The following is a 19,901-nucleotide window of genomic DNA, read 5'->3' as shown; positions in this document are numbered from 1 at the left end:
GCAAGAAAATCGGGCGCGGCAGAATCCCACCGCATCCGCGGCAGGAGAAGCGCCGATTGGTTGATTCCGCTGCTGCCAGCTCCCGCCCGCAGACTCTCACCATTGAGTGGTGGTGGTGGAAACCTCACTATTGCAATCCTCCTCCCCTTCAATCGACCCGGACTTGTCCATTGTCGTCCTCCGCCCTCACCCCCGCCCTACTTCTTCTCAACCTCTCTGGGACCTCAGTCTCGCCCAGCATGATGAACTGCGTCCGCAGCCGTGTCGCGGCTTTCTCTACCGCCTGGACCCCTCGGGTCGTCGCCCGGGCCAGCTACTCGACCACTGTCCCTCGTCTCAGCGAGAACACCCTGCACGCCAACGACCCGACCCCCTCCAAGCCCGTCCCGAACGTGTCGGCCACCAATGCCACCCCCGTCGACTCGATGGGCGCATGGGACAAGCCCCTGCAGGAGACCCCCGAAATTGCGGAGCGCACCCGCAAGCTCCAGGCTCCCAACCGGGCCACCACCTGGGCTGCCAGCCAGCAACCCCGAGAGAAGGCCATGGTCGGCCCTCGTTTCGAGCAGACGATAATGGAGATGCAGGTCCGTGATATTCCGAGCCATTGGATTCAGGAGAGGAAGCTGGGATGAGTCAACAGGCGCTGGGAGAGGAATATCATATCAACCGGAGACTGACGTATTCTGTGCTAGCCCCAACCCTACGCCGCCATTGAGCTCATCCACAAGCAGCCGGTGCGCTGGACGAAGAAGCGGGTTGTTGAGTGTGACGGCGGCGGCGGTCCCCTCGGCCACCCCCGGATCTTCATCAACACTGACAAGCCTGAGATTGCTACCTGCAACTACTGCGGTCTTCCCTTCGTATGTGACCTTACCATGCTGCTGTGCATTGCAGAGTGCTAATCCGATGACACTCAGGCCCACGAGCAGCACCGCGCATACCTTAAGTCCCTCCCCGCCACCAGCTACCCCCTCGAGCCCACTGGTGATGCCGCCGAGGTGAACGAGAACCAGCGTGTGACCGATAGTGCCTTCGAGCAGCGGTAAAGAATTGCTTGCTTTTTCCTCCTTTGGCGTTGATGACTTCTTTTTTTTTCTTGCTTGTTGTTCCCCCCGTTTGGCCCCCAGGCTGTTGTACAGATGTACCGGACAATGAAGTTGTTAGAACGAACCATTCCATTAAAAGTCGATGTAACCTCTTTGGCTACTTCAAACAACACTACACGGGACCCGAAACATAGTTGTTCGTACGTCTGAATTGTGGGCTGGATCCTATATACCACCCATCTCAAAGAAGTACCACCCCCTAGAGCCCTCGAACTCACGCCTTCTCACCCTGAATGGTGGCCACCACCTTCCGCGAGTGCCGACTCGTGCGGAATTCCAAATACCAGATCCCCTGCCACGTCCCCGTCGCCAACCGACCGTTCGTGATCGGGATCGTAACCGAAGCCCCGACCAGTGCCGACTTGATATGCGCCTGTGCCAAACCCCAAGTTAGCCTCTTTCCACTCTTCTTGCAACAATATCCCCATTAGCCCAGTCCCAGTGCCAGCATCCAGCACCCATCTCATATCATGCCGCACTAGCACCCACACACAATCTCCCAAAACTAGGGCGTGGGGCAAAACCAACCGGCATATCATCCTCCCCCTCCGCGGAATGGCGGTACAGGGTCCCCTTCTTGTCGTAGGGGGCGATGCGGTCCAGCGCGTCGCTCATGTCGGCGCGCACGTCCTCGTCCCAGTTCTCGTTCAGCGAGAGCGCGCAGCTGGTGTGCTGCACGAACAGGTGCAGCAGCCCGACCTTGTAGTCCCGGATCTCGGGCAGCTCCGCGACCACCTGGTCCGTGATCAGGTAGCTGCCCCGCGAGCGGGAGGGGAGGGTGAAGGACTTTTGGAACCAGGACATCCTTTTGGGGCTGTATGTGTCTCCTTAAGGTTGGGAGGGGGTTAGTTCTGATTCTTTTCGGGGGCGGGGTTCTTGGGGAAATTGTGTTAGGTGGTGGGTGAGTGTGAGTGAATTGAGAGGGGGTCAATTGCTTGATCTTGAGAGAGGGAGAGTCACGTACTAATGCGATAGATGGAGATGTATTGGAGGAGGTGGAATTGGTGGTGTTGACTTTGTTGGAGCTGAAGGCTGAAGCTAGACAGAGGAACGGATTTCAAGTGGGGGAGAAAGAGAGAAAGGTCCGTCGACGTCATTTGCGAGATTCCGCGCATGCACTTATTTATCGCGGCAATTCTACAGGCTCTCCGCGTCGACACGATACACAAAACATTGTCTTCAGGACATGGCAAAGAAATTCTATTGTCCTTTACAAATCTATACCCCCCAAAAGAATAGCGCCCCATCCCTCATGAAGCCGAGCACACGCTTGCCTGCACAGACGGGGGATTGCTGGTCGCCGAACCCCAATCCGTGCTGCCCAAAGCTTTCCCTGCCTCGGTGGAATTATCCGATCGAATCTTTTTTTGGCTGTCTGTTAGCAGAGCCGACGAGAGGAAAGGAGAACTCACATAGTACTGCTGCTCGACATAATACCACCAATCAGCACTCCGAAACGCATTGTCCGTGGACTGGCTGATCGGGTCGACCCAGATCGTATCCCGGGTGTCGAAATGCGCGTGCTTCGACCACGAGACATACACCTTCGGATGGTCATTCCCACGCACCCCTTCCGGTGCACGCGCGTCGCCCGCCGCGATCTCCTCGCTCGTCAGCGTGCTGTGGATCTGACTCCAGGCCAGATTATGGTAGCCACTGTGAGCGGAGAGCAGTGCGCGAGACGGCGCCCACAGCTCGTTCGCGTCGCGCGAGTGCACGATGATGACTCTTTCCCAGTCACTACACCTCCATGATTAGACTCTTTGATGTGCAGAAAGACAAACTCCCGCAAAATGCTGCCCGGTAACACTCACTAGTCATGACCGGTGTCAATGAGGTCGAGCACCTTGGCTCCGTCCTTCTCATAGAAGAGATTGTAGACCACGCGCACTTCGGTCTCATTGCACCGCTGCACGGTGTAGTAGATCGGGAACGCTGGGCCGGGGTTCCCGGCGTCGACGCCCGGGTTGCGGCATCCGCAGCCCACGTCGGGGTATTCGCATTGCGGCGCCGGTGCGGTTGGGTGCGCCGCGTCGTCGTATACGTCGGGCGAGTCCGGCGAGCCCCCGAAGGCCCAGGTCGGGTAGCATGGCACCGCGTGCAGGGCTTGACCGAAGAACCAGAGCGGCGCGTAGCGGTCCGCCAGCTCGACGCCGTCGTGGTTCAGCAGGTTACGCATGTCAGCGTCCGTGATTTGCGTGACGGCGAGCGCTTGGGCGGCCAACGCCGCGAGCACGGTGCTTCGGCAGGCTGGCCACATTGTGGAAAGGGTCTATACATGGATCTGGGGACCCTGATTGTTGACATCGTTGCGTGGTTGTGCGGAGAGCAGTCTTATAGATGTATCTCGAATCATCAGATCAGCCTCGTCGGCTGACAACCCCGCGCTATACCGACTAATTGAACTTCTGAAGTTGATATCTTCCGATGGGCTTCTCACATCAGGGGCTCTGGACTTTCGTTGACTGATTGACCAGCATGACCCATGCCTAAGGTAACATCGGGCCGGGGTTATTGGAACATGAGCCTGCAGTGCCATCACATTTCCATCGCGCCTGATAGGGCAGCCGCCTCCGCCGAGCCTGACACCGGCTTCCGAACACCAGCAGGCTTCTCCTACAAGGAATGTATTGGTTTGTTCACATGTCGATCACGTTTGCTGTCTAACATATGACTTTCCATCTAATATACATATCATGCTAATCGTTTATCGTGCACTCGTCTGACTCGTATCGCTGACCAGAATCGTGTACGTGGTCCAGTGTGGTCACAGGTTATTAGCCCCCAGAGGATACGGCTTCCGATTCTTATTCCGTGGGCTTGCCCATATCATCGACCCTTTCACTGTCTTCGTCCATCCCAGCCCACTTGGGCTTGCCATCCGGGATCTCTACGATCCGCTGGTTGTAGAAGATGTGACAGCTAGAATACCGCGTTAGCAAAGAACGAGCAGCTGCATCCCCCGGCGCCCGCTCGCGCGCGGGGTGCAAGAAGAACATGACTTACTCGACCTCAAAGGCCTTGCGCCACTCCAGACGCTCTGCGTCGGTGTCTCCGCACTCGATCGACTCCGGGAACAGCAGACAGACATTCCGTCCCTCGTCCATGATCGGCGACCGGCACCACGAACAGAAGACCTTGGTGGGGAGGGAGTAATCGCGGGTCTTGTTGGTGGAGGAGTAGAATGCCAGCCCCTCGGCGCCCTTTTCGAAGAGCAGGTTCTCCTTGTGGAAGATGGCGGCCCATTGGAAGGGGGCGGCTGCCGGGGGGTTTGTCTGTTTAGCTATCATCCGCAGCGTCTTCTGCTTCCATCACGATGCACTCACCATGGGTCATCTGACACCCGCGACAGTGACAAAACTTCGCCTTGAGAGGCTTCTCCTGGTTAAGCTTGTATTTGACTTGCCCGCACTGGCACTTGCCGCGCCACTTGACCTCGCCGAAGTCCTCGGCGGACCGGTGCTGGTAGGGCGGGCGCTGGGCCATGTCCTTGGTGCCTTCGGGTTTGTCCGACATTCCGGTCGAGTTGTTTCTGTGTTGGGTCGTTGAGATGAAGCGCGGGAATGGAGTGCTGCGCGCTGTTGCTGCTGCTGCTGCTGCTGGCAGGTAGAATTTGGGGGTTGGGCGAAGAATGGGGGTCCAGAGTCGAAAGGGCGTCGATCGCATATCACAGAGGATGTAGAAATTGCGATTTTGTCGTTCGGTTGAACCACGAAATTAGAAGTCGTGTGACTCGCTGAGTATCTCCCATTTATACAAGAGACTGTCGTGGGCTTTTCTGTGCAGGGTCTGGAACTGCGGATGATGTCACGACGATGTATTCGATGACGATAGAGAAGGGGGGCCTTGGAAACAGATTGGCAAATGACAGAATTATTGCGATGGTTATTGAGGTGCTTGGGACTGGAAAAAAGGGTCTAGGGTATTTTCCGGGGGTGAAGAATTGAGCGATCGTAAATAAGCTTAATTTAAGGTCTGGCTGGTTGCTGGTGGTGGTGGTGCAATCAGTGGCAGTTAGTGGTTTGGGTTAGTGGCTTGTTACTATGAATAAATCAGGCTGTCAACCTTGGAGGAATCGCTGCGATGGCTGGTCCCTGACTGGAAGCTTCGTCCTCGGCAGTAATGTACGTACGTATTGGGTCTCTGCTCTATGGAGGTCCGTTGGAAGGTGTTGTGTCTCCGAATCGTCTCTGTTGGGAACTTCGTTGTCACTCCCTAGTAGGAGGTGTTGAGTGCCGTACAGATAGATGTAATTAGCGCCCAAGCAGCCTACCACGGTGTTTACTTCAAGCAAGCATTGGCTTCATGACAACGATGATGGAGTCGTGTAGCTTAATATGCAACGAAGAGGATCAGACGTAAAGGTCTTTATATTGCTGGTCAAAATTGTGTTGAGAGGGCAGATCAAGGAGGCGAGGTAAGGAAACAGCACAAGTGATGCAGCTACTATGAAGTGTGGCTGGCCCGTTTGTCGTTGTGGCTGGTTGAATGTCTTGTAAGGAGCTGGACATTAATTCCAGAAGAGTAGCACAGAATATCTTGATCCGATCAAGTGTTAGCAATCAGAAAGTGGCGGTCTAATGTATTCCCATTTTCAGGGTGAATGGGATCCTGATGCTTTCCCCCGATGTTTCGCAACCGGAGTTACCGTCATTTGTCGATTTCAATGGGCGACTATGGGATAATAAGGGATACATTGTTACTAGATTATCATGACTGCATAGAAAAGGAAGTCCTGACATTCGATTGCAAAGCAAACGAATTCAACACTAGACCGCATTGGTCATCCAATCCTCCCCTCTGGTTCTTCCCTCAGCTTCAACTTTTCAATTCTCTCTCTCTTCTCCCCCTTTCGGAACAACAACACCACCAACAAAAAAGATATCCTGATAACCTGTCTGTCCTCACTTCCTCTGATCCAACCCTGCAAGATGAAACCCACCCGTTCAGTGTCAGGAAGCACTCTCCTCCATCCAACGCAACCTGAAACCCCCGCCCTTAATATAAGGAACTCTTGGCGGGCGACACCCTGTCATTTCGCTTGAAGGAGAAATGCCAATCACCGACTCCCCCGCCTCCCAAATCCAAACGAACGGCGGGTGCATGCATCTCTTGTGCATCGAATGAACGCTCGCTCGCGGTACAAGTCTCAGGGCTTAATTATACCTCTCTGCCTCCCGTTCTCGCCGTCACTCATCTCGTCCTGTCCGGCTTCTTCTGCTCTTCTTGTTCTCCGCTTCTCGCTTAGCTTGTCTCCATCCGCGTTTCAGCCTTCTTTATCTCCAAACTCCGATCATCCTTTCACCTTCTTGTCTGTCTTAATCTCCTGCTCTTGGTTTCTTCTGTGTCATCTTTGCGAGGTATCGACTCGCCCTTCCCATCCCCCTCAGTTCCCCTCCCATCCATGTCCTTCCAGGTGGTGGATCTTGCATGATGGGTCTTTTGAGCCGACTTCGCAGACATTCCTCCAGGAACCATAGTGCGGGGAATGCGGCCACCTACGACCATCTCCGCACCGACGTCGACGCCTATCCCCGATCGACCTCCAACCAAGACTTGACCAAATCCCTCCCGCGACCGATTCTGCATCGCATCTTCGCCGCCGTATGTCCACACACCGTTGACGATAGCTATGAAACATCGGAGGAGTCCATGACTGAGGATGGCTGCATGCTCTGTGACATGCGCGACCTGGCCCACTGCGCCTTGGTCTGCCAACGCTGGTATCTGGAAGCTCGGGCCTTACTGTAAGCAAGCGACCATCTTCAGCGCAGCACACGTCTAACGAGTTGTTTCTTCTTGCTTAGATACTCTCACGTCCGCATTGACCCCGTCCATTACTGCGAACTCGAAGTGGAACTGTCCGCCAAACGAAAGCGACGCTCCTTCATGAATCGCAACGGGGAAGCCATCGATGCGCCCCAGGTCCGGCTCCGACTCTTCATGCAGACTGTGCGCGAATCGTCCGATCTGGGACATCGCGTCCTCTCTCTCCGCATGCCATACATGACTCGCGAGGCGAGCAAAAGCGAAATCGCCCGCACCATCTCCGTCCTGCCAAACCTCCGCTATGTCGACCTCCCCGCGGGGATCTTCAGCGACGACCCCTCGTGCCTGGCCTTGAAGCAGGAGCTCATCGGTCGGTGCCAGGATCTTCGCCGGATGAGCTACCGACACGGGGCCGAGGGCAGCTTTTCGCAGCTCCCCGACTCCCCGCTCTGGGTGAATCTGGAGGTCCTCGAGCTGTCCCGGCTGCAGATCGAGCCGCACATCCTGCGGATGGGCCTCGCCTCCTTCTTCCATCTCCGGGATCTCACCCTCGACGACCTGCCCTGGCTCGACGACTCCGCCTTTGCGCCCTCCGATACCCTCCCCGCGTTCCCGGCCGTCCAGCGCCTCACCCTCCGCGATACCCCGAACGTCACGGCAAGCGGGCTTGTCGACTTCTTCTCTCTGCCCCTCCACCGCAAAACCCTGCACTCCCTGACCCTCTCCGCGACCGGCGTCCTCCCGGCGACCTACCACCAGATCCTCTCCGCGGCGCCGCAACTGCGCTCCTTCTCCGTCAACCAGGAGGTCACCCGCTCGTTCCCCGTCGACACCACCCGCGTGCCCCCGCTCGCCTCCCGCTCCCTCGCCCTCCTCCACTACGAGATCACCTCCGCCGCCAGCCCCAAAATCGGCACCCTCCCGCCCATCGCCGCCTCCTACTACACCTACCTCATCTCCTCGCTCATGTCCCACGCCCTGCCCGCGCTCCGCGACCTGTACGTGCGCGATTCGACCTTCCCCGAGACCCTGCTGCTCGCCCCGCCCCCGCGCCTGCTCGGTGGCGGCGGCGAGGGCGCGCTGGGGGGCCCCCAATTCTTCCACGGGGGTCTCTCCCAGCCGCTGAACGTGTACAGCAAGGGGCTCGACGAGCTCGAGTGGAACTTCACGCCGTACGAGCCGCCGTCAACGCGCGGCCGCCGCGCCAGCACCACGCGGCCCGTGAGCTTCCACGACGCCCAGCTGAGTCGCACCTGGGGCGGCGACGCGCGCAAGAGTGTCCTGGTCGGGAACGGGTTCGGCGGGTTCCTGGCCGTGCCGGTCGAGGATGATGACGGTCGGCCCAAGAGTAGTGGGGGCTGGCGACGCGATAGTCGGCAGGATCTGTGGCGGTGAGCTGCGGCGGCGGTTGGCATGCTGCATGCTTGTGGGTAAACGTACGGATAATGTTGTAACGAGGGCAATTTGACCTAGACTCTTGGGTCGTTGTAGTAGATGTGGATCCCCTACTGGCTGTCTGTGACACTGGGGTCGGACAGGTTCCTATTCAGGTATTTACTCTATTTTTCTTTTTCTCGATTGGTTTCTCTCCGTCGGGATTGGGTGGAATGGACATTTGGAAGTGGTTCCGGGAAATATCAGGATATGTCTTTACCACCGAGTTGAAAACAATGAAGATAGAAACATCGATTGTGTCACCATCAACCTCCGTCTTTTTCATACCACGCTCCCATATTCTTCCATCTGCTGGAACCCACCTTACAATATACTACTGTCCGTGCGCTAGGTTCAAGCAACCTACCACTCCCCAACTATTTGAGGCACTATCACCTAGCCACCAGAAGTCGAAAAGAACAAATGATCAACAAGCATCTCCCACCACCAGAACAGCCGCATCGTGAGGCGCCAACTTAACACTATACTTATCCCGGACACAGCCCAGATCATTGCCCGTCCAGGCATTCCGCACCCGGAACCCCGTCCCGCGGCGCCCGCGATGTCTCCCCTGCAGCTCGGGCACTTCCTTCCAGTACGCGGTCCGGGTCTGGGCGCGATCCTCCGAGTTCAGCATCAACACCAGCGTCCCGTTGAGCGTGGACGACGGCCCGGACCAGTACTCGGCCGGGTGCAACGGGTCGAAGGTCCAGTCGGCGTTGTAGCCCCATTTGTAGGGGTAGGCAGGGCGGCCTACCTGGGGGTCTTGGTTGAAGGCGAGCAGGTCCTTGTTGCTTAGGATGGCCAGGTGGGCTGCGTCGATCGAGTCCAACTTATTGTACGCAAGAAGTTAGTTCTGGGGTAGTGGATGAGGTTTCTGGGGGAAGGGGAGGGAGAATATTGTTGTTGTTGGGGGTAGAGAGGCAAAAACATACAGGAGTGCCAATAATCAGAGGACTCTTCATGATCGCCCAGAGAGCAAAGTGGGCGCGGTTCTCAGCCAGCGTCAGGTTTCCATTCCCAACTTCCAGCATATCCGGGTCCGGGTGGCCCCAGAAATTGGCGTAATTCATGAGGAAGGAGTTTTCGTTGGCAATTTCAGCGATGCGGGTCCAGTTCGCTGCATTCTCTGGTTAGTGCTTGATTCCTTGAAGCGGAATGGAAGGGGAGGAAGGAGGAGAACGAAGATAGAGGATGAGGTTAGAATGGAAAGCCAGTGCTGGGAAAGAGAAGGGAGTCTTACGTGTAATGTCGCCCGACATGCGCCACGAATTGCCAGTTGAATTTCCCCAGGCATTCACGTCGGCTTGACCCCAGTCACAAAGAGAGTAGAGGATGGTCCGGTTCACGCTCAGCAGGGCATCGCGCATGGCCTGGTAGCGCTTCGCCGTCGTCGATTTTGACCAGTCGTACCTGGCCGGGGCAGCGTCTGCGAGTCCCGGGCAGGTGCCGTTCGGGTAGGGACCACCGTTGGTGCTGTCGGGTACGCAGGCGGTGTATTGGTCGGTCTGGTTGGTAGGAACACCGCAGTTGTCGTACTTGAGGTCTGTATTGAGGCAATCAGTTGAGGGAGATAGAAGGGGATGAGCCGGAAGGCTGGGGTAAAGGTGCGTTACAGTCAATGCCCCATTCGGCGAAGGTCTGCGCGTCAATCTTCTCATACCCAAGACTAGCTGGGTAGCCAGCGCAGGTGGTCAGACCGGCACCTGTGATGCGTAAGCTTTTCTCTTCCATACAGCATGACCGTATGACCTACTGCTATAGATGCCGACTTTCAGACCCAGAGCATGGATCTGATCCACCAGGCCGGAGATTCCATCAGGGAACTTATCAGGGTCCGGGATTATGCGCTTGGTGGTTGTGTTGCGCCCGGACTTGATGGACCAGCAGTCATCAACTAATGTGGCGTGCAGTTGATTAGCAGTGTAAGTTTTGAAAGGGCTCCAGGGTAGTATATGGGCTCACTGTTGATGTACTCGTAACCAAGGCCCTTCAACCCCAGATCTATGACCTCGTTAGCGGCCGTGAGAATCTTATCTGCGTCGATTTCGCAGTTGAACGCGTTCCACGAATTCCAGCCCAGGGCAGGCACGCGGCCCTATTTGCATTTAGCCTCTGAAGCACGAAGAAAAGCTTGGACCTGATCCAGATGCTCGTACCACATCATCTTGCCGGACCAGGGCATTGGCCCTGGACATGAACGCCAACACTGTCAACGAAGACACCAGCATAGTGACTAGGTGAATTGTATCTCAGTATCGCCAACAATGACCCTAGAATTACAAGGAGTGGAATGATGCTGGGACCGTAAGACCAGCCATGACGGCGGCGAGGGGAACGACGATCGTTACTTATATTGCTGGAAATTTGATGAAGCGGGGGTCCTCAAGGGGGTCAAGGAAAGAACCCTGTATGTAGATGGGGGAAAGAGCGACACGATGACCAGGTAGGTGGAACCCACACCAGGTTTGCTGGCGGATTTGTGGCATGTTCAGAGGAGGGGGTGGTAAACATTATGAAAGCTGTGTACACCATTTAGGCTATAGGCGATTTTATCAGGTGTGATGTGCGCCTCGCAGCCACCCGAGTCAAGCTATTCGGGTTGCGTCCTGATTTCTCCGTGGTGGATTGGTTCCTGGTGGCTGGCGGGGTTGGCCGTGTTGGAAAGGGTAAAGCTGCAATTGGGGTGGACCAAGCCGCAGATGAGGTGCATTAGTGTCTGAGGGGAAGGTAAAGGTCCTCTCATGATTGCTGAGATGATTGATGGAGGGGGATCTGGATTGCGGGTGGTGTGCGGGGAGGAGGGCGAGAGCCTGGGCATGACATCTGGCGCATCCCAGTATTGGCTTTGATGACGGTGCTTGCTTGGTGCATTTGGCAACCGTGCACATAGTGACTTTAGGCTTCCTCTGATGAGGTTGGCTATGCATTGATAGACGATGTCTGGATTGCGGAGACATTGGGAGGAGGGTGAAAGTGAGGCAGATGGTGTGGTATGAGTTAGTAAGTGGAAAGTGTGGAGAAGAAGAAGTAGTTGAGAGAGGGGAACCTTGACGATGACAGCACCTCCACCACGACTAATTGTATACCTGCAAGCCACAACTACACAACTCCACAACATCCCAATCACTCCACAGACCAACCATTGACATCTCACAAACACCCAAATCTTTTACCATCATCATCACCACCCCCATCCCACCGCAGCCAACTTCCAAATCACACCTCTACTTTCTCTCTCTCTCGAACATCTCCCCGGAATACCTCTCAAAGGTCCTAACCTCCACCCCCGGAAAAAGCGCATTGTGCACCTCGCCCGGCGGCCGTACAAACCGCCCGGCGCCCTGCATCCCCCTGACCAGAATCCAGAACTCATCCGGAAACACACTCTTCCCTTTCACCTCGGGCGGGATCGCACCCTGGGGATCCCTTCCACACGCGGTGCATCACCTCGAGCGGCCACACCGTCTTCTCCACCGTCCTGCCCGAGAACCGCTCCAGCAGCGCCGCGATCTCGTTGTACGAGATGCGGTCACTCACAAAATTCAGCGTGCGGTTTGCGGAGATCGCGGGGTGCTGGACGGTCGCCACGAGGAAGGTGGCGAGGTCGTCGATGTGCGTGAAGTCGACCTGCGCGTCCGCGTCCCCCAGGATGTGCAGGGGGTATTCCATACTCGCTGGGGTAGAAGCGTTCAACGCCTGCGTGGGCCGCGGCGTCCTGGACGGTTCGTTGCGCGGCCAGCGCTTTGCCGTTCAGGGCGCTGATCACAATCTCGACGCCAGTCAGATGGGGGGTGAGATCGTCGGCTGTGGCGAAAAGAAGGTAGACGACTGCAGTCGACAGACGTTGACTCTGGTCGGGTGTGAAGCTCTTGGCTTGATCGCGTGCGGAGGATTCGGATTGCGGTGCGACGATCTGAAGGACATGATGAGGAGTAGTGGTGAGGAGGGCGCCTAGGATTGCTTGGCCGATCTGGCCGGTTGACCGAGGAGAGCGATCTTCACCCTGGATGCGAAAACTAAAGTAAGACTCTAGTAAGTCATCTATCTACACTTGGTGATAATCGCTAGTGGTTGATGCGTTTATGTGTTGATGTGCGTATAGGGTAACATCACGGCTACGTCATGTTGATAGTGTCAGTCATTCAGTTGGACTACATCGACTTATCAGAAGGGAATAAACAAAGGCATGAATGGTATGTTCTAGCGTGCGAGACCGGTTCTAACTGATCACGCAAGCAGAGCTCAATCAAAATACAATATAACCAGCATAGGGGGTAGTATCGTTCTCTCATTCATAACAGTTCATAATTCGACCCGAAGGTCACCTCAATACAGAATCTTCAACTCCCACAATGGTAACTTCGGATCGAATTTATCCCAGACAATTTTGTTCTTTTCACTCAGATGCGCCCCCTCGTTTGTGATGGGTATCAAGGGATCAGTATCCACAACCTCTTGCTGACTGAAGCCCCATCGGTCCCGTGGAATCCATACCGTTGGCGTTCGGGAGGTGATGCATGGCTCAAAATACGCGTTGTTTTGCTCCGCCTCCGAGTATCGGATTTCCACGTGGTCGCGTGGTACTTTGCCCCGGATGGCGGCGTAGTCACGGTAGAGGTTGGGGTGAAACCATCGCCAAACGGATTGCCATTTGCTTTTGAGGTGCAGATGTGGGAGACCCGTGTCAAGAGGTGTAGACGCTGCGGAAGCCTCTTCTTTGGCGAGTTGAGCGGATTCTTCCACGTCGAGAGTGCGGGGAAGGAAGGAGTTCAAGGGGGCAAGGGCTTCATTGAGGGACATGTGGGCGAGAACGGTGAGGATCAAGTAAATTACCATGATGATCAGGGGCCCGATGGCGCCTTTGATGGCGAAGAGACCGATCATACAGATGTCTGCCAGGTAGAGGCCAGTCATCAGGTGTTGAAGGGCTCGTGGGTAGACGAGACCCTTGGTGTCGATGCGGAGATCGTACACAAAGAGGAAGTTGTACCGGTAGGCTTGGTAGACGAGGTAAAGACCGACGAATGCGAACCCGAGGATCAAGGGGGCAATGCAGGAGTATGTCAGAGCTAAATTTTGGCGGTTGTTAGCTAGTCGCATATCGGACTGGGCGGAACAACATACCTATCACGCCCATGTTCGTGAAAACAGGAAAGACATTTCCCCAGCTGAGACCACTCAGTGTCGCCCATCGCCGGTACAGTCGGCGTGGTGTGCGGTCAAGGAAGGTCGTGATAAATTTGAACACAACTGCTCCAGCGACTTGCACTACCGCCATAGAGCTCATGGTCAGGCCCTGTAGAAGAAAGTATGAGATGTAGAAATTGGTAGCCTTGGGTAAGTTCTGAGCCAGAAGGTCTTTGGCTGACAGCGGGTTTTTAATGATCTGCGCAGTCGCCGCGGATGCGGCAGATGTCAAGGTAGTGACAAGAAATACTTGGACCACTTGGAAGCAGAAATGTGCACTTTGGGTGAAAAGCTCAACACGAGCATCCGAGGGCACACCTGCGCATCTGGCACATGCTGTATACTTCGTTACAAACCGGTCTCACAAAAAGTAGGATGAACCATACCTCGACAGATAACAGGGACTAATGACATTAGCATCGAAAGAGCAGCAGACGGCAACAGCCCCGAGATGAGGCCGATAATCACATCTGGTAAGTCATTCAGAAATCCCAGAAATGGCACAAGGTCGGTAAGAGAACTGATGTTCGAAAGTGTGCCAACCAAGGCGGATGGGATAGACCAAAATATGACCAGAGCTGCAAGACCGCCTTGAACCAAGAACCTGCGCCCGATACGCTGCCACCAGCTAAGATTCAATGCTGACCAAACGACCTCATTGGGAGAGATACCGATGAAGCGCGGGGTCATATGCAATGGCTGATGATGCGACAGCGTTTGTAGGGCGATTTGCGCATCATTCTGTGTGTGAAACTCAATGAAGACCGCGGATAGATTCTTCATCTCTCCATTTCTATGTTTCTTCTGAAGATCGTCGACCTCTTCAATGACCTTGACAAGCTCGGTTCGCAACCAACGAATCGTATCAACCTTCTTGCCACAAAGCTTGGGGCGATGAGTTGGCCTTCGCACACCATGATACCAGCCCGATGCGTCCGCTTCACAATCATGACAGGCATCAGCCTCTAAGCAGGACTTGGACGGCGAAGCTCCTTTTCTGATGGCCTTAAGACGAGCTGAATTCGCTGCCCGGATAAGCTTGGTTTCAGCGCTTTCGAGCTTATAAGCTAGCTTGTCTCTTTTCTGAGCCTTGTCGTCCAACTTTTTACAGTCGGAAGTAATCCACATTCGCCGGATTGATTGTCCAAAGACCTGTCGCAGTGTCTCCTCATTCTTATATTCCTCGGGCACCGACATGAAAAGCACCGTTCTGGACGATATACGACGCGCATACGCAGGGGAATTCAAGTACGCCTGTCGCAAGTTGGCGTAAAACACGCTCTCTCGCGTGATAACAAAGAAAACAAATGCTTTAAACTGTAAGCGACGTTCAGAAGTACTCTGAGAAGATCACCTCACTGAAGAATATGCATGCCATGACGGCATGAGCGTAATAACGCTTAGGATCCGTGACGTTGCTGAAACTCAGCGCGTCCAGTTGGGTATTCCCCGCACCTCCGGTGGCATGTATAGGCAGCAGGATAGGCCAAGTGATCACACATCCAGTGAAACATGTCGCAGACAGAACACGCAGAAATCGCAAGAACAGATAGCCGTCCAGAGACGAGTTATGCAGCACCTGAGCATCATTGATCCTAAAGAACTCTCCGAACCAATTGACAAAGCCTGATGGCAAACGTGGGGCTCGCTCACTACGGAAGTTCTAAGTAAGTCGTCGTGACCGCAGATGAGCTTGGGATGGATGCTACGTACTGTTTATGCCAGCAAGGCAGATGAGTTCTGGGTGCATACCACCGCAGTTGAGTTCGCCGACAGATCAGAAACAAGCCGAACCAGAAGGCCGCGATCACCAAGGCAGGGATCAAAGTTGTTAGAAATGCTGAAAGGGAAGTTGAGCCCCCACCAAGTCCGAAATCTCCTATTACATCGGAACTTGTCGAGGAGGCGTTGCCCCGCGAGGAGCCAACGTTAGGATCATTGTCAGAGCTCTGATAAATCAATCAGCACGGAGCCTACGGAATACATATGGCATGGGCTCACGAGAATGTTATTCCGCTTCACAAGCGGATCAAGCACGGCTCGAAGAGCCATGTCACTTGGCTATACAGCTAGCTTTTTGTAGATTGCCGGTAGGAAAAGAAAGGGCCAAAGGTTAAAACTGCTCGAGATATATGCAGCCTCCAGAGGACAATCGCATTTGCCCCTAAAGCCACCACCACAACAAGCTTTCAAATTCCGGGTCGTGTCCCACGTATTTGAGTGGCAGGCATGTCGAACCTGTCACTCGAGGCACAAGCCACGCAAAAGTACAGTACATAGCCTGGAAGGGCTGAAGCTGCAAAGCATGCAGACTAGCGCGATGTGACTCGAGAAGTGGTAGACTGGCCAATGAGAGTGGCAGGAATGTGGATGGTCGCGTATCGGTGTTGATTGTGGGTTCTTGGTGGGTATCAGCTGTGGTTCGCTTATCTGCTATGCCGTTGATCAGAAGCACGAGATGGCACACTCAAAATCACATTTCAGGGAACCAAGTCCACAATTGCAGTAAGAATCGACCATCTTGACATGGAACTGTGCGATCAGCGGGATTTGGTCGTGGAAGAGCGCAAGATGAGATACCGAAGAGCAGCGCACAGCAGGCCATCAGCTGAGCCAACATGCAGACCATGCATGAGATCACCCGTAGCAAGGACGTTCCTGTAGTGGTTGGCGATTCTCAATGGTTCCTGATCCTTCGGACAAGCAATGTGGAATCAATAGAGGATGGGGCGCTGCCGATCGGCGGATTTAGCTGATCAGCCCGGCCGGAGCTTCTGCCGGCAAGGGATGGCTGCCTTGAGCACTCCCTTTCGCTGTACCGCGAGAGTCGATGGAAAAGTTGCACCGTAGCATATTTTGTTGCTTCATCAATAATTCTTCAAGAACTTGACTCAGAATGCTGCACGTAACGGATTTGCAACCTGGTGGACTTGCCTCTAATATCGCATCCATTTCTTTGCTAGGCAGGTGCTGCAAGGTGACAGCTCAGGCGCTTGCCTGTGGGACATCCACGCAATCATTTCCAGAGTTGGAAGAGGGGTTGACGAATGAACAACGGCCCCACACGGAGCATTGATGTAAAGTTCTAGAGAAATGTTTATAAAGAAGAGGGTCTAGGATAAAGAGCAAGATGAACAATTGATTGTTGCGGGAAGAGTAGATCCGGAATATGTGGAGGGGAAACTCGGGAGTGCCAGATTAACAGGCTTACCATGTATGGTTAGATGGTTACCCTGCAGTAAGTGTTCACCCAGGAACCCCGTATGGGTATGAGGAGCATCTCGAAACACTGAAGACATTTGGTTGGATACAATGGAAACCTAGAACCGAGGTTCGAATTAGTGTCGGTACAACACCTCATACCACAAAAGCTTGTGCCAGATTTAGCATTGCATAACTACGTTATGCTGTGAATGGAGCTTCTGGAGTTGGGAGCTGAGGAAACTGACACGCTCGGGGGCTCTCAATCAATTGAAGTGATAGAATGTGTGGAGGCTAGCCCAAATTTTGGAGAGGTCTCTTTTCAAGGAGATAATGGCCAATAGATAAAGGTGTGGCAATGCGCAAGAAAGGGGCTTAAGGAGATATACCAACTCAGGGACACACATTATTATCTTTATCATGAAGCACCCGCAGCAGGTCCAAGTATGGGTAAGCGAGGAACAGCTGCCCTAAATTCCTGGAGAAGATGACATTAATCTGGTCTTAGAAGCATATTGAATAAGGTTCGACTTGTCACTGAACTCGATAAACGTAGGCGCTTTAGACCCCGGGGGTCGTTTCTGTTGTAGACAGGCCGGCTCGCAAGAGGGTCGACAAAGCGACTCATTGATTGTTGAATGTGTTTGGAGTTTTGGCCTAGTCTCAAGATTGACGTCTTCAGATCCAGCTGGGCTGATCGTGGGCCGATGTGACTACATGCTGGTTAGGCTAGGAATTGAGCCAAGCTCTAAACAGTAGTAAACCATACTAACTCTCGGGCCGAAGCGAGTCTTTGTAGATATACTGACTGTGAAGTTCCTCATAGTGACTGCAGGGCTGTTTGGCACTGCACTTGGATTTTCGCCTTTCTTATAGTGCACTAGGAGAGGTCAGTGGCCACAATTGTTCAAGGGTACAGCAAGGCCTACCAGGCCATTCGTGCATTTTTCTCCCGTCTGCTAAAGGCCTATTCAGGTCACGAACCTGAAGAGTGAAAGATAGAAGACTGAAGGTCGAGGAAGTCTTGAGAAGATAGTAGGCTCCTAAGTGAACGGTCCGCAGCAAGGTGAGACCTTCCCCGCAGCCTCGATACGACGACCCTTGGCAACACCTCCCAAAAGCTCAAAGAAAAGAAGTCATCAAGATCACTTGCTCTTTTAGCAGCTATGCTTTTCTGAAAAGCCTCCGAGTTCCGTCGAGCGCTTGAGGTGAGAACCGAATTGAAGATAAAATCCCTTGTCTGCGGATCTAAATGTGACGCTCAAAACCTATATTCAGGACAGGGCTTTCTTTTGCGTCCAGGTCTTGCTTTGTTTTTTTCTACCCTTACGTGAGATCTTGGGCGTTTTGCATGATGCATTCAAATTTTTCCATTCTTACTTCTAGGACCTCATTGCTGAACCGGACACGAGCGACTCCAATAGGTGCCATGGATAGGGGTGATGGCTTGAAATACAATCACATTACGGAGTAACTACATGACATCCAGACTACGGTACTACATGAGCAAACTCGAGTCCAATCAAAATCTGTGATTAAGGTGGAGAGTGTAGATTGAGTTGGAGTGAGACCCACATTAAGCGAAAACGAATCCGATATACGATTTCCTCTTTGGGAAGTGTAGTATGCCGACGGATTCGCTCACTCGGTATAAAGCTCGCCTGGCAGCATTCAGACTTCTAGGAGTTTCTCAGCTACAAGTATCTCAGCACTATCTAGCAACCCTCTTAGAAGTTCTACAGAATTATCTACACCATGACTGGCACGTCGAACTGCACCGAGGTCACACCGCAATGCCCCGTCTCGGCGACCACTTACGGGTACCGGCCCAACCTGGGAGGCAATTGCTTGTTGGCAGCCATCTTTGGGCTCTGCACGGTATATCAACTGGTTGCAGGCATCAGGTCTCGCCAGAAGTTGTTCGCCATTGCTCTCACGGTTGGCTGTGTGATGGAGCTGATCGGATACACGGGGAGAATCAAAATGCATAAAAACCCGTGGGACAGTGGTGGCTTTGAGACGCAAATCATCTGCTTGATCCTTGCTCCATCTTTCGTGGCTGCTGGGATCTATTGGTCCCTGAAGCATATTGTCATGGTTCTCGCCCCCGAAAAATCGCTGCTTCGGCCTGATCTGTACCCATGGATCTTTGTTGGCTGCGACATCGGCTCTATCCTACTTCAAGCAGCTGGGGGTGGTGTTGCCGGAGCAGCGAAATCAAACAACCCAAAGCTCCTTAATGCAGGCAATAACATCATGATTGCAGGTATTGCATTTCAGGTCGCAACGATGGCAGCATGTGGTGTGCTAGCGGCCATATTTGTCGTTCGTCTGGTCAGAGAAGGCCGCCCGGAAGAAGTGCTCCGAGATGAGAAGATGTCCCCAAGAGAGACTCGGTTGTTCAAATAATTTTGCTTCGGGGAGGTCCTTGCTTACGTTACAGTGCTCATTCGTTGCATCTATCGGTATGTTGCCTGATAACAGCCCAGCAGGTTGACATATAGCTAATATCGGATGGCTTAGACTTCCCGAGATGGCTGGAGGCTGGGGCAATCCCCTGATGCAGAACGAAAAGGAATTTATGATCTTGGATGGCGCGTGAGTAGAGACTGGTGTTTCCTTGATCAAACTGAAACTGGCTAACATTGCTGTCTGTGGACGTATAGCATGGTCGCAATCGCTGTCATTACCCTCACGGTCCTCCATCCCCTTTACACCTGCCGTTTCTTAAGAAGATGAACAATCAACATCTCTATACTCAATCGAGCAAGCAGGCTAGCATGTTGGAAAGCGCACACTGGATTGACGACAGATGCTGAGCCTCATTTCGACTCGCTCCACGTCTGCCGCATGCTCTTGATAGTGTATATACCTTCACTCTGGACTTTTGGTGCACTTGTCCCGGTTGATTGCGAGACTTTGAGCTTCGGAGGCTCCATTATATGGTGGCAATTAGAATGATTTAATTCGTGTTTATAGTTTGTCTCAAGTTATTGACTTTCTCATGCTTTTGGAGCTGCATTTTCCACTGGGCATTGGGCCTGTACTGTACTGGGCGGAATTAGGGGTGCTTCCAATCAAAAGGCTCGGGAAGAACCATGTTCGGGAAAGTGGGACAGTACCGTGGACCGTACTAGGTGGGCCGGGTACAGTGCAGTGCAGTGCTACAGTCCGGTACTTGGCGCGCCGGCCGTTCTT

At 53.8% G+C, this 19,901-nt stretch overlaps 9 protein-coding genes across 9 annotated transcripts; 3 read left to right on the top strand and 6 right to left on the bottom strand.

Annotated features, from left to right (window-relative positions):
• The first annotated feature begins 135 nt into the window (after window positions 1–135).
• Window positions 136–1,185, top strand: BO86DRAFT_386411 (zinc-finger domain-containing protein). Its single transcript, XM_025671325.1, has 3 exons — window positions 136–587; window positions 696–863; window positions 921–1,185. The coding sequence occupies exons 1-3, from the start codon at window positions 240–242 to the stop codon at window positions 1,047–1,049; spliced, it is 645 nt and encodes a 214-aa protein (XP_025531374.1). The 5' UTR covers window positions 136–239; the 3' UTR covers window positions 1,050–1,185.
• Window positions 1,186–1,226: 41 nt separating this feature from the next.
• BO86DRAFT_453889 (uncharacterized protein) lies at window positions 1,227–3,492 on the bottom strand. Its single transcript, XM_025677025.1, has 5 exons — window positions 2,924–3,492; window positions 2,522–2,849; window positions 2,074–2,134; window positions 1,638–1,936; window positions 1,227–1,482 (listed from the first exon to the last, which is right to left on the bottom strand). The coding sequence occupies exons 1-5, from the start codon at window positions 3,367–3,369 to the stop codon at window positions 1,324–1,326; spliced, it is 1,293 nt and encodes a 430-aa protein (XP_025531373.1). The 5' UTR covers window positions 3,370–3,492; the 3' UTR covers window positions 1,227–1,323.
• A 424-nt stretch (window positions 3,493–3,916) lies between these two features.
• BO86DRAFT_305182 (GFA family protein) lies at window positions 3,917–4,625 on the bottom strand (the record flags this gene model as incomplete). Its single annotated transcript, XM_025667647.1, has 3 exons — window positions 3,917–4,031; window positions 4,116–4,368; window positions 4,436–4,625. The coding sequence occupies 3 exons, from the start codon at window positions 4,623–4,625 to the stop codon at window positions 3,917–3,919; spliced, it is 558 nt and encodes a 185-aa protein (XP_025531372.1).
• Window positions 4,626–6,233: 1,608 nt separating this feature from the next.
• BO86DRAFT_355437 (F-box domain protein) lies at window positions 6,234–8,527 on the top strand. The gene is made up of 2 exons (XM_025669625.1): window positions 6,234–6,856; window positions 6,917–8,527. Exons 1-2 carry the CDS (start codon window positions 6,540–6,542, stop codon window positions 8,271–8,273), a joined length of 1,674 nt encoding a protein of 557 aa, XP_025531371.1. The 5' UTR covers window positions 6,234–6,539; the 3' UTR covers window positions 8,274–8,527.
• Window positions 8,517–10,721, bottom strand: BO86DRAFT_191581 (glycoside hydrolase family 27 protein). The gene is made up of 7 exons (XM_025666678.1): window positions 10,472–10,721; window positions 10,278–10,410; window positions 10,069–10,209; window positions 9,929–10,018; window positions 9,556–9,858; window positions 9,248–9,432; window positions 8,517–9,144 (listed from the first exon to the last, which is right to left on the bottom strand). The coding sequence occupies exons 1-7, from the start codon at window positions 10,541–10,543 to the stop codon at window positions 8,740–8,742; spliced, it is 1,329 nt and encodes a 442-aa protein (XP_025531370.1). The 5' UTR covers window positions 10,544–10,721; the 3' UTR covers window positions 8,517–8,739.
• On the bottom strand, window positions 10,666–11,304 carry BO86DRAFT_191589 (uncharacterized protein). Its single transcript, XM_025666679.1, has one exon. The coding sequence runs from the start codon at window positions 11,270–11,272 to the stop codon at window positions 10,901–10,903; it is 372 nt and encodes a 123-aa protein (XP_025531369.1). The 5' UTR covers window positions 11,273–11,304; the 3' UTR covers window positions 10,666–10,900.
• A 235-nt stretch (window positions 11,305–11,539) lies between these two features.
• BO86DRAFT_416339 (uncharacterized protein) lies at window positions 11,540–12,239 on the bottom strand (the record flags this gene model as incomplete). Its single annotated transcript, XM_025674964.1, has 3 exons — window positions 11,540–11,713; window positions 11,751–12,056; window positions 12,159–12,239. The coding sequence occupies 3 exons, from the start codon at window positions 12,237–12,239 to the stop codon at window positions 11,540–11,542; spliced, it is 561 nt and encodes a 186-aa protein (XP_025531368.1).
• A 402-nt stretch (window positions 12,240–12,641) lies between these two features.
• BO86DRAFT_416338 (putative DUF221 domain protein) lies at window positions 12,642–15,554 on the bottom strand (the record flags this gene model as incomplete). Its single annotated transcript, XM_025674963.1, has 6 exons — window positions 12,642–13,384; window positions 13,440–13,838; window positions 13,889–14,812; window positions 14,862–15,154; window positions 15,255–15,451; window positions 15,504–15,554. 6 exons carry the CDS (start codon window positions 15,552–15,554, stop codon window positions 12,642–12,644), a joined length of 2,607 nt encoding a protein of 868 aa, XP_025531367.1.
• Window positions 15,555–18,458: 2,904 nt separating this feature from the next.
• Window positions 18,459–19,442, top strand: BO86DRAFT_416337 (RTA1 domain-containing protein; the record flags this gene model as incomplete). Its single annotated transcript, XM_025674962.1, has 4 exons — window positions 18,459–19,061; window positions 19,128–19,168; window positions 19,227–19,301; window positions 19,370–19,442. The coding sequence occupies 4 exons, from the start codon at window positions 18,459–18,461 to the stop codon at window positions 19,440–19,442; spliced, it is 792 nt and encodes a 263-aa protein (XP_025531366.1).
• Window positions 19,443–19,901: the final 459 nt, after the last annotated feature.

This window comes from Aspergillus japonicus (assembly GCF_003184785.1).
Source record: "Aspergillus japonicus CBS 114.51 unplaced genomic scaffold BO86scaffold_6, whole genome shotgun sequence".
Taxonomy (NCBI): Eukaryota; Fungi; Ascomycota; class Eurotiomycetes; order Eurotiales; family Aspergillaceae; genus Aspergillus; species Aspergillus japonicus.
Note: the sequence above shows the minus strand (reverse complement) of the source record. Positions and strands in the feature narration are given on the sequence as shown.

Coding starts and splice junctions, on each gene's coding strand:
- BO86DRAFT_386411 (XM_025671325.1), top strand. CDS start 240: ATGATGAACTGCGTCCGCAGCCGTGTCGCGGCTTTCTCTACCGCCTGG. Junction 588..695: donor AGACGATAATGGAGATGCAG/GTCCGTGATATT, acceptor ATTCTGTGCTAG/CCCCAACCCTACGCCGCCAT. Junction 864..920: donor ACTACTGCGGTCTTCCCTTC/GTATGTGACCTT, acceptor GATGACACTCAG/GCCCACGAGCAGCACCGCGC.
- BO86DRAFT_453889 (XM_025677025.1), bottom strand. CDS start 3,369: ATGTGGCCAGCCTGCCGAAGCACCGTGCTCGCGGCGTTGGCCGCCCAA. Junction 2,850..2,923: donor ATTGACACCGGTCATGACTA/GTGAGTGTTACC, acceptor ATGGAGGTGTAG/TGACTGGGAAAGAGTCATCA. Junction 1,937..2,073: donor CATCTCCATCTATCGCATTA/GTACGTGACTCT, acceptor CCCAACCTTAAG/GAGACACATACAGCCCCAAA.
- BO86DRAFT_355437 (XM_025669625.1), top strand. CDS start 6,540: ATGATGGGTCTTTTGAGCCGACTTCGCAGACATTCCTCCAGGAACCAT. Junction 6,857..6,916: donor CTGGAAGCTCGGGCCTTACT/GTAAGCAAGCGA, acceptor CTTCTTGCTTAG/ATACTCTCACGTCCGCATTG.
- BO86DRAFT_191581 (XM_025666678.1), bottom strand. CDS start 10,543: ATGCTGGTGTCTTCGTTGACAGTGTTGGCGTTCATGTCCAGGGCCAAT. Junction 9,859..9,928: donor CGCCGAATGGGGCATTGACT/GTAACGCACCTT, acceptor GCCTCAATACAG/ACCTCAAGTACGACAACTGC. Junction 9,433..9,555: donor CATGTCGGGCGACATTACAC/GTAAGACTCCCT, acceptor CAGAGAATGCAG/CGAACTGGACCCGCATCGCT.
- BO86DRAFT_191589 (XM_025666679.1), bottom strand. CDS start 11,272: ATGTCTCCGCAATCCAGACATCGTCTATCAATGCATAGCCAACCTCAT.